Consider the following 11179-nt stretch of genomic DNA (forward strand, 5'->3'; position numbering starts at 1 on the left):
TCAAACGCTCTTTAAGACACCAAAAGACGCGAAACCGACTGGGTCTTCGTTTTGTAGTTTAGGCCGGGTCAAACTACAAAACGAAGACCCTCGCTCAAACGCTCTTTAAGACCCCAAAACTCTTTTCCAAATTTCGATCTCACACGATCAGGCGTTTTCTGTTAGGGGTGGACCATTAGATTTTTGATGGGGGGGTTGTGCAAATCCCCAAAAAATATCGATCATATGCTTCTAGTTTAAATAAAATATCATGCACATTTAAGATGGAAAAAAATATTGAGCAGCCGTAATCAGGGCGCGGGAAAAGTGGCTTTGAGTCATCTTAGTTACCATTGGAAGGAAAAAATGCCTGGTACATGTCAGGGATATATATTTTTGATGACTCGTTTGTCGCCTCCTTATAAGGTACCTTTCAATTGCGATGCCATCAGATAAAGCTACGTTCTTTTTTGGCGAGGTAGCCTGGCTATTGGCGCGGTAATTTATTCACATCTGAAACTCGAAAAACTACTTAGCCGTTCTTTTTATCCGCTCAATTTGGACACTTAACGTCTCGTAGAAAAGGTATAGAGATGTAAAGGTGTCCAAATAATTTATTTTAAACACGAACCTTAAATCCTTTGAGTTTTGATGCCTGGAGTTCCGTTGTGTCTGTTTCCAATCACGTGTAAAGATTTGTTAAAACACAGATTTCGAGAAAGTTCGAAGATGTGTCAGTCCAAAAAATCGGGTTTGAACTTGCGTCTTTAAACAACCCTTGCTATGAACGACTTAATTTTTTGTTTATCTTTGGGTATTTTAAAGAAAAAATCTCTCGAGATGTATTTAAAGCTAACAAAAACTTGCTCCCCAGCGGAAATCACACCTCCATTAAAAAGTCCAATTTGAGGACTTTTCATTAGTCGATCTTTTCATTCTTCCAGTGGCGATAACAAAGAACGCTTGATCGTAGGCTGCCGCTTTTTAAAATATGACCTAGCGTTGAACAACGATGGCAAATTTTCGGAAGTTTAATCTTCCTCAACTTCTGAGAAGGGATCCTGAACCTCATAATGACGGGATACCGCGGTTTGACTGCAACAAATTGCTTCTTAAAGATCGTGTTGGCCACAGATCATTTGGCGATGTTTATACTACCGATTACCACGCGCCAGGAAAGGACACATCAGAGACGGTAATTATCAAAAAAATGTTGAATGCCCTGGATTCAGAAGAAAAGAAAATCTTCTCAAAAGTGGCTCTATTGAATGGCCTAAATCATCGCAATGTTGTTAAATTCATGTCAGTTTGCCATCAGCCGCCAGCCATAATGCTGGAGTACGTGTATTTTGACTTTAAACTCTTCGGTCCAGAGGTACGTGTTAGCGCACTCTCTGATTTCCTTTTAAAGATAAATGAGCACAACTGCGCCGGATTTCATGAAGTTGTTAATCATGCAGCTACGGAGATAATCGGTGGCCTAGCTTACCTTCACGGCAAAGGGATAGCCCACAGAGACCTAAAAACAGCGAACATTTTAGTAAGTAATCAACATTACAGCTCGTTGTCTGTGGATACAGAAGAATTCCAGCAGATTTATCAAGCAAGGCCTATTGCCTGCAAGCTCACTGATTTCAGTGAAAGTAGATCTCTCTTCATTCAAACCCAGGCAGTCCTTTCAACTAAGACCACCACCATTGATCGGGGGACAGTGGTTTATATGGCACCAGAGCTTCTGGTGAAAGAGAACATCATACCGAGTGCGTCCATTGCCGATCTCATGCTGGCAGACATTTGGGCCCTAGGCATGATAATTTTTTCGATGCTTAACCCCAGCCTTAAAACCCCCTACATCATGGAAGTGCGATCTGAAGGAGGTGTAAGCAGTCAAGAAAAGTTGAAAGAATTCATCGTCTCTCTTTTACAGAAACAAAAGCTTCCATTACAAGACGAAAAATACGCCATTGATCGTGCTACAGTTTGGTGCGAGTTAGAGAAAGTTTACAGGGGTTGCACTAATTTTGCCCGAAAGGAAAGATTGCCCCTGCAAGAGGCAGCCCAGATTTTAGCAAGGAGACAAGATAGATTCTCGAGGGACATGCAGGTTGTTAACCTAAGGGTTAGCCAGGCAACTGCTCTTGAAGAGTTTGATCAAAGGTTAGCCGGCAAACTCGAAGGAGATGTAGAGTCCTTACAGTCGGAGATAATGCCAGTGAATGATGCGACGAACACGTGTGCTTTCCTCTCGATTGGTATTGCAGAAAGCATCTTATATGAATCAGAAATGGAGGAATTTTTTGAAAATTTACCAAAAGCCGTGGAGTTGACCATTTTGTCTTTACCAGAGAGAATAAATGAGCACCGCGACCTGGGAAAAACCTACGATGCCCTAGAAGCATATGAAATTCTTAAGCAACAGCAGATTATCAAATACCTGTTGGAATTCTCCGAGAAACTGCCCTATGCAGACGGGGTATTTACTTATGAAGGAAGAGAAAACCTTTTCACGAAACTTTGTGTTCTTGGTACTGAGCGCTTCATTGCAATTTATGCAAGTGATCCATTTGTACTGACCATTGGTTGTCATAACAGCAAACCCTTTGTCATCGACACGCATCCAGTTGCACCCCCCTTCGGAAATGGAAATGGCCTCGTTCTTAGAGGAAATGAAAACACCCCTGAGGTTTGGATGTCTATCTGTGTGTGGCTTTGGCAGAGACTTTACCATGGCGGAGTGAATCCAACCACAGCTCAATCATTAGCAGTCGTTACACTGGATGCAAAGTAAGTGTACTCATTATTAATCTCTTGCAGAAACCCATAAGGGTTGAAATGTGTAACTCCCTATAATTCGTATTGTACAAAGCGTTTACACATTTGTTGCCATTTATAGTACCATATTTGGAGTATCAGGAAAAAAAATTCAATTTTTTTTTTAAATTCACAGCGCGCGCTAGGCTGCGCTTAATGGCGCAATCTTGTTTAGTCTTGTTTTTGAATAAGCTTGGTTGTATAAAGTTAAATTCGGTTAAATTCTTCTGTTTCGTTGCCATTCAATAGTCTAGAAAACTTATCTTGGATACACTTAATGAGTTCTCTTTTTCGGTTAATTTACAGTGTTCAGGTGGAAATTCAAGTAACTTACCGCGAAACCGAAAATGTTGTTGCGTGTGAAGAACCACGAGCCGCTAGGTGAGTGGATCTACAACAAACTTTGACAATATTAGGACGCAAATTTGTGGTATGATTCTCGCCTTATCAAGATTGCAGCGCTGAACCAGTGCTGATATGTTTGACAAAACTTTCGCTGATTTCGTCAGCTTTCAAATTTCATCCGTCTGTACTCTTATTGACAATAAAAATTAGCCAATTAGCGGGCGAGAAATCGCTCAGTAATTGTAAAAAAAGTATTCGTGTACAAACTCTTCGTGTTTCCAAATATGGTATTTGGCAAAACTGAATATTCCAACACTGTGAGCGCACGCTACACATTTCAATCCCTTATGTGCTTTTGTCTCTTGCAAATGACGTTAACTTGTTGTGTTCGACGACAGGAGAAGGCAACCTTAATCTTGTGTAGCTAAGAAAAATCGAGATTTTGTGTGTTCTGCATTTGCCTCGCTTTCGTTTGGACGCAAATTTGCCTCGCTTTTGTTATTGGCGTGATACCTTACATGGATTTCCATCACACCACCATTGTCGACAGGGTGAGGGATTACCACAAGAGACTCCTCCTTGAGGCTTGGCTCTATAGGGGAGACTCAACGTGGTCAATTTCATAATATGGGCGTTGGTCTGACAAACTTCTAATTTATACTTCATTTGTAAAGTTTTTCTGAACCAGTTGCTGAAGAAGTGTACCCTACTGCACATAACCAGGATAGAAGGGTAAGGAGTAATGCTTAAGTTTTAGAATATAAGCAGGAAGAAAAAATGTATTTAGTATAGCAACATATGATAAAGTCATTCATTGGTGTAAGGCTTCCAAGTTCTACGCTCGCCCTCCTTAACTTTTTGGCCTTCATTTCAGCGAAAGAACCAAAAAGGCATTGGTGACAGTTCTCGCATGAACGCAGAGCAAAGCAAAACACACGGAGAAAAGGAAAGAAATGCAGGACTACTAGACAAAGCAAAGGTACGACTCAACATCCTGAATATCTGGGTTACTGTTTAGTAGAGCAATAAATAAATGTTGATGCGAAAGACCTCCACAGTACCAAATACCAATGGAGATCTTAGTGACATTTCTTCCCTTCTTTCCAGCAAACCGAACGTCCCCGTACGGATGAAGAGAGCATAAAAAAGCACCGTCAGAAAACTGCACGCGGAGAAAAGGTACGTTTAAACACTAAGATCGTCTTGAGTATTCATCAACTTTGACATCAGATGGTTTGCGGAATTAACTATGCACATAGTGCAATGGTCGTTGTATAGCGCCTGTAGGCTTGTTTAATCAAGTATGGCCGTAAAATTATTAAAAAACACCGTCCGCCCTACGCCCCACATGACTTTTCATCAAAGCATTTCTTCCCTTCTTTCCAGCAAACCGAACAGCGTCCCCATACGGATGAAGAGAGCGTAAAAAAGCACCATCAGAAAACTGGACGCGGCGAAAAGGTACGTTTAAACACTAAGATCGTCTTGAGTATTCATCAACTTTGACATCAGATGGGTCGCGGAATTGACTATGCGCATAGTGCAATGTTCGTTGTATAGCGCCTGCATGCTTGTTTAATCGAGTATGGCTGTAAAATTATTAAAACATACCGTCCGCCCCACGCCCCACCCCAAAAAAAGACGAACGAAAGCCCCACATAATTGTCTCTCCCGGATATTATTTCAAGGGTTGTCATTCCTGATTATATAGCCCTTATTTTTCATTAGAATATAGAGTAAGACTTCTGATGGTCATTTATCGACGGAGTGATAAGATCATGTTGTCTCATTTTATGCTCATGAATACAAACATTTATGACACATCGATTCCCATCTATATGTACGAAGCCCATCCTGAAATAAAAAAAAATACTCCTGAAAGAGGATAGAAGTTTATGGGTTAACCTCAGGAATGTCCTTCAGCCTTTGCGCCTGTTGTCCGTGTTTCTGTACAGTTAAAGCTAGATATTCCCGTACTTTATTAATGTTTTCTTTTTCAGCCAAAAAAACACAATGACACTGGCGATTGTACTGATATGAATAATGGCAGTGAAACAGAGGAGGAGCAAACGTGTTCGCAAAGAAATGAGGTACAACAGTTAGCGTATTAGGAGTATTTGTTAAGTAGAACAATAGACATGAAATCTGTAATGTAAAATACAAGAAAAACAAGGAATGAAATTTGAACGAGTATACACTGCTAGTTGATTTTACCAAGCTGTTGTCGCTTAGGAGTCATCCACACAGTTTATCCAATAGAGAAGTTTATCCTAGTGAGCACGTAAAGGCTGATATGATTTTCGCAATGAAAATATCGATGTATTTAAGATTTGGCTTTATTTGTTGGAAAAGGTATTACTGGCCTATAGTCCTAACTTCGAACATTTTTTACTGTCTTTGCGCTTAGGAGCAATGTAACGATGAAGTGCTTGTGTGCACGGATGATGCTCCGGTGTTACCCCAAGTTTCAGGTCTCAGTGACTCTGATAGCAGTAATGATGACTTGTTGTGCATCTTATATAAGGTAGGCGAAATTCAATCGGGATCTTTTTTGTATTTAATATACTACAATTTCGTTATTTCGAAAGTGTTATCCCTCGGACGTATAAGCAATTTCCCACCACTACGGCGGTAGGGGATGGTGGTGGGGGGAAATGATGTACCGCAGTTTCATTCTATTATTGAACAGCTTACTCTACAAGAGGACATCATTTGTGGTGGATGTGACGTCATATATACCTAGGTTCCCCCCCCCAACCCACTTAGATATGCAATCTTAGATTTGCACTGTTTTCTAAGAAAGTCTGGAAATGACGGACATCGAAAAATGCCAGAAGACTTGTGCAAGGTGGAATTATGTTGTTTTTTCCCTTGACATGCTGCTAATTATCAAGTCACGGGAACGTCAAACATCGCGGACACATAGCTGACATAATTTCCGCAAGGGATTAATTAGCAGCTGCTCAATGTTTTGCATTCATTAAGCGAAATTCCTTATTCAAAACTACTGAAAACTACCTCGAGAAGGGTGGCATCCACCAGCCCCCCTCCATTGTGCATCCGGAGGTTATGTCGGGGATTAAAAGATGTATCTCCTAGGCAGAGCTCTTATCAAATTGACATAGTGAATATATGGAAGACATGAACAGAACTGCGGATTAAGAAATAAATGAATGAAGTGAACCTCATTCATTTCGTCGAACCTGTTAGGAAAAACTGCAAGTGTATGCAAGCAGACACTCACGTGGAGAGGATTTTTGAAACCTTGAAAACTAATTAATAAGGACGTTTTTCTTATTTTTATGTTAGTAAAAACATAAGCCGGGTTCTGCAAGAATTACCTTTAAACAGATACAATTTTGACTTTATACTGCACAGTAAAAACAGGACGTATTTTGTAAATCACTTTCCGGCAGTAACTTTGTTTGACTATGTATTGTCCTTCTATACATTTGCAGACAAAGGAATGTTGGAATGGTGACGAAAGGATACCGTTGTTTGAGAAGGGATGACCTGAGAGATACACAGTCGATCAAGCCTTAGAAATCATCAGCGAACACAGCCTCACATGCGCAAAATGCACCTGTCAACCTTTGAAGGTGAGAGAAAATGCTTCGTTCCTGATCAATTTGAAATGGTTTGACAACTGGGAAGACATAAAAGCCGATATGAATGGTGTATACGACGGCGTCCTAGATGTGCAGTGTGGACAATAGAATGGTATGATGGTATGTGGTCATTACTGCATAAGAAGAAAGCCCCGCTATCTTCCATGGAAAACTATCATTTAGTTCAGAATTCCAGGAGGAACAAAGCTGCGCCATCTCTTGCGCGTTCAATATTTATATTGAAAGACATGAAAGGAAACATCGTTAACAATGTTTGTCTTTTACAATACCATGTTGACAACGCTGAAGGACGAGTTGATGATGTAGAGGTGCAGAAGCATGGTAACAGCCGATCCTCAAACCCAAGGCTGTTCTATCCACTTAAGAAGAGCATGCTTGGGTCAATTAAAGATAACGTGAAGAAGAAAGGATCGCAAGGAGTTTACAGCGACCTGAGGAAAAAGGCTGGTGGAGTTTTCGGTGCTTCTGTGTCGGAGCTGCCTCGCGCGAAACAGCAAATTTACAACGCAAAGTCCAGGATGAGCAGTACTGTCACACAGGATGACGTTGAAGATCTTTTGAAGTATGCCCAAGACAAGGAAGACCTGATTCTGCACCACGCCGACTATCCCGAAGATCTATGGGTTCTAGGAACTTCCAGCATGTGTTCCGATCTGTCCAAGTACACCACATCAGGCATACTTTCCTACCCATTCTGTGTTGACCCAACATTCAAAATGGGGCAGTTTGAAGTTACTCCCATTGTGTACAAAAATCAACTCTTGAAGTCTAAGAGGACGAATGAAAGCCCTGTTTTTTTAGGTCCCACAATGATTCATCATAAGAAGACCTATGCCGCCTACAGGACTCTTGCATCGACGTGTGCAGCAAAATGCAAGGAGATAACAAAGGCAAAAGGTTTTATTACCGACGGAGAAGAGAATCTCTATAAAGCCTTTGAACATGAAATGAAAAATGCAAGGAGCCTACGTTGTTTTAAACACTTTGAGACCAACTGCACGGAGAAGCTAAGAACAACGGGAATTCGCAAAACAAAGGAACAACGATTCTTCCTGCAATGGGTTTTTGGCGTTCATGGGAAAGAGGAAGGCATACTCGATGCTGATAATCAAGAAGACTTGCGCCAATGTTTGGACTTGGCAAAGATGGAAATAGAGAGACGAGAGCGGGAGGTTCTGAAGAGGGAGGATGAGGCGTATAAACCGAAGTTTTGGTCCTTTCTCGACGAGCATTTTGAAATGATGGGTTCTCACATGGTCGTGAATGTCCGAAAGGAAGCTGGAATGGTAGTAGAAGATGACAGCAAACCTGCTCGCTGTTATTCCAACAATTCAGAATCAATGAATAACGTCATGAGGTCTGCCAAGGAAACGTTCCTCAAAGAAAATCCCTGTATTTCACAGCTGAACAAGATTCAGTTTACACAAAATGTTTTTGAGGTTGTCCATGCACACCAGATGGAAGAGCTTCACTCTGCAATCGCTGGGCTCAGTGATGAATATATACCACCCCAGTGCCATCCAGCGAAAAGCAAGTATGCAAACTGGTGGAGTTCTGCAATTTGAAGTTGCAAGTGCCGGATCTGAAAACGGAACACTGCAGGTTTCAGTTTACAGTGATCATGCGACATGTGTGTAAACGGTACAAGCACGACAACATCTGCAAGCATTCCCTGGCAGTAGCTGCATTGAAGTCAATTCTAGCCGCCCACCTTGATTTCATCCGAAAGAAATCAAAGAAGGTTTGTAGTAGAATGGCTCTTGCCGAACACAACGTCCGAAAAGAGACAGCCGGGAAGAAGGGAGGCAAGAACAAATATCCCTATCGACCAGCACGGGGCAAGCCAACTACAAGCACGAGCGTATCAACAGAAGTAGCTGACACCCCTTTGTACTCTGAGATTTACCACAACGAAAATTCATTTGTGTTGATGTTCCTGTCGGAGGATGCAAAAAGGTGTAAATCCTGTCATCTAGACTTCTGGCACAAAAAGAAGACAATTCCCTTCGACGTCATCTTCTCCCACAAAGAACGATGGATGTATCCCATCAATGGAGATTGGGCAAATTGTAGGCCATCCAACCGTGAGACCGTCAGGTACTACCACGCCGCAAAGAAGTGCCTAATGGGCCGGTTTCCCTACTTCTCCGAAGAGTACATCCACATTCCTGGGGACATCAAGGACAGTCTTCGTGAGTCTCACAAAACATACCTCACGAGCGAGTTTGAGCTAAACTTTGATTAAATCTTTCCTCGATATGTGAACACTTACGAGCAAGCCTTGCAGTCGCCCCATTCCGGTGTCAGCATGTTTTATACAATGTTCGATTAAATGCGCGGGCTGTGACTGGTCAGTTTGAGTTCATTATTAAAGAAATAAAAAACGTATCCGAATGCATTGTTGAGTTATATAAGCACGTGGTGATTTTTAAGAACACAAGAGAAGTGCTAGAAGCACTTGGCTGCGCCTCGTGCTTCTCTATGCACTTCTGTCGTGTTCTAAAAATCACCACGTGCTTAAATAACTCAATAATGCATTCGGATACATTTTTTATTTCTTTAATAATGAACTCGAACTGACCAGTCACAGCCTGCGCATTTTATAAAACATGATGAAAACGCACCATTTGTATTTGTATTAGAGAAAATTTACTACAATTTATCTCGATTGGCTGGCTTTCAGTGTACGCATTGTCATAGAAACTGAATTAAGCACAAACAATGGTTTATGGCGGAAGAACAGGGTCTTAAGTAATCTAAGTTGGCAGAAGAACAGACAGACGCCGAGATTTCTAAAACAGTTTTCTCGACTGTAAGCACTTTTGGATCAGGATCCTCAAAATTGGCAACTTTCTCGAAATTATTAACTTAAAATGAGGGCGGGACATTTGTTTGTTGTCTTTTTGTGTCTGTTAGTTGGTTGCCAAAAGTGTCTTCAAAAATGTAACTCGGTAGATCGCGTTTTAACCACTGGATGAATTGTTTCTTGCGTGAGTTGTTGAATGATACGCGCTGTAGATCGGGAGTTAAAAAGTAAAATGAAACTGTAAAGCACACATTTTATCATAATATTTCCCCGGGAGGAAATTAAGTTAGTTGATCATCAGACATCTTAGGAGGTTCTCGTTGAAAGTTAAAAAATAGATATTGTTAAAACATAAAAAGTACACACAGTATATTATAATGAAATTTTTAAGACGCATTTTCGGAATATCGCAAAATCTACAGTCCGCTGCAATGCGGCAGCAAAAAGAAAATAATCTCGAGGTTCTCGTGGCTCATGTTCATATTTCAAAGTCTTGCATAAGTCAACATGTCAAAACTTTTTTAACCGAGTAGTAAAATTAAATTTAACATCTCATACCAAACATTTTACACGTCAAGTTTTCGAGCCTTTTGAAAACGCTAGAATTAGAATGTGGGAAAGTTGCATTTAAATGTTCACATTTTGGTGGATTATTGTATAAACGACAGCATTATAGACGCCGTTGTTACGGCAATCATTTTGTTACTATCGTAGAATACCGTAACTATGGAATTATATTTTATCATGAGTTCGTTTCAGTTAGCATTATAAGATGTACGTTTGTAATCATAAAGGTAGTAAATTTAAATTGAACATCTCATACCAATATTTTATACTCACGGTTTCAAGACTTTTGAAGACGCTGGAATTAGAATGTGGGAAACTTGCATTAAAATGTTCACATTTTGATTGATTATTGTATGAACAAAACTATAAAAGACGCCGTTGTTACGGCAATCAATTTGTTACTATCGCAGAATACTGTAACTATGGAATTATATTTTATCCCGAGTTCGTTTCCGTTAGCATTATACGATGTACGTTGTAAATCTTAAAGCATTAACTCACTCGAAAATATCAGATCAAAGCTTAACGACAAGCCGGATTGTAGTCTGGATATTCACTGGCGCTGAATATTGACCTAGACAAGTTTGTATTTTTGGCACCCGAAGAATTTGTTGTTCCCCACAGGATGCCATTTTCTGTAGCATTACTTTCGTTTAATCCACATTGTCTGCTCAACATAAATATATACATGTATACGCGTTTCTCATGTCAGTTTCCCTTTGCTATTCCAGCAGCACAGCTCTTGGCTACCTATACTATTTTTCGGTCTAGTCTTCGAGCTTTGATCTGACAACCTTTATGGAAAAAAAATTCTTGGCCATGCCCTACTTGGAAGGATACGCCTGTATATCAGGACAAGGAAAGGGAATGACATTCGGGTTTCAAATACAATGCATATCGACTATACTTGGATTGAATTGTTGTAAAAATTATTTTTGATACTGTTATTCAACTGAAAAAAGGCAATAGGGAATCGGAGTATAAGAATAAAATAATCGTTAATTTCATTATTCGTCATGCTTTCTTCAAGGAAACTGTTTGA

The 11179-nt window shown here is 40.4% G+C and overlaps 1 protein-coding gene across 2 annotated transcripts; it reads left to right on the forward strand.

The window, feature by feature from the left end:
• Positions 1 to 308: 308 nt before the first annotated feature.
• LOC145481480 (uncharacterized) lies at positions 309 to 6660 on the forward strand. Of its 2 annotated transcripts, XM_081459984.1 has the most exons (7): positions 309 to 2763; positions 3810 to 3867; positions 4010 to 4114; positions 4522 to 4596; positions 5136 to 5225; positions 5543 to 5659; positions 6594 to 6660. In XM_081459984.1, the coding sequence occupies exons 1-7, from the start codon at positions 992 to 994 to the stop codon at positions 6645 to 6647; spliced, it is 2271 nt and encodes a 756-aa protein (XP_081316110.1). In that variant the 5' UTR covers positions 309 to 991; the 3' UTR covers positions 6648 to 6660. The 2 variants fall into 2 exon arrangements, with proteins under 2 accessions (XP_081316110.1, XP_081316109.1); XM_081459983.1 differs by lacking the exon at positions 6594 to 6660 and having other exon boundaries at positions 5543 to 5789.
• Positions 6661 to 11179: the final 4519 nt, after the last annotated feature.

The sequence above is a fragment of the Orbicella franksi genome, chromosome 3 (assembly GCF_964199315.1).
Source record: "Orbicella franksi chromosome 3, jaOrbFran1.1, whole genome shotgun sequence".
Taxonomy (NCBI): Eukaryota; Metazoa; Cnidaria; class Anthozoa; order Scleractinia; family Merulinidae; genus Orbicella; species Orbicella franksi.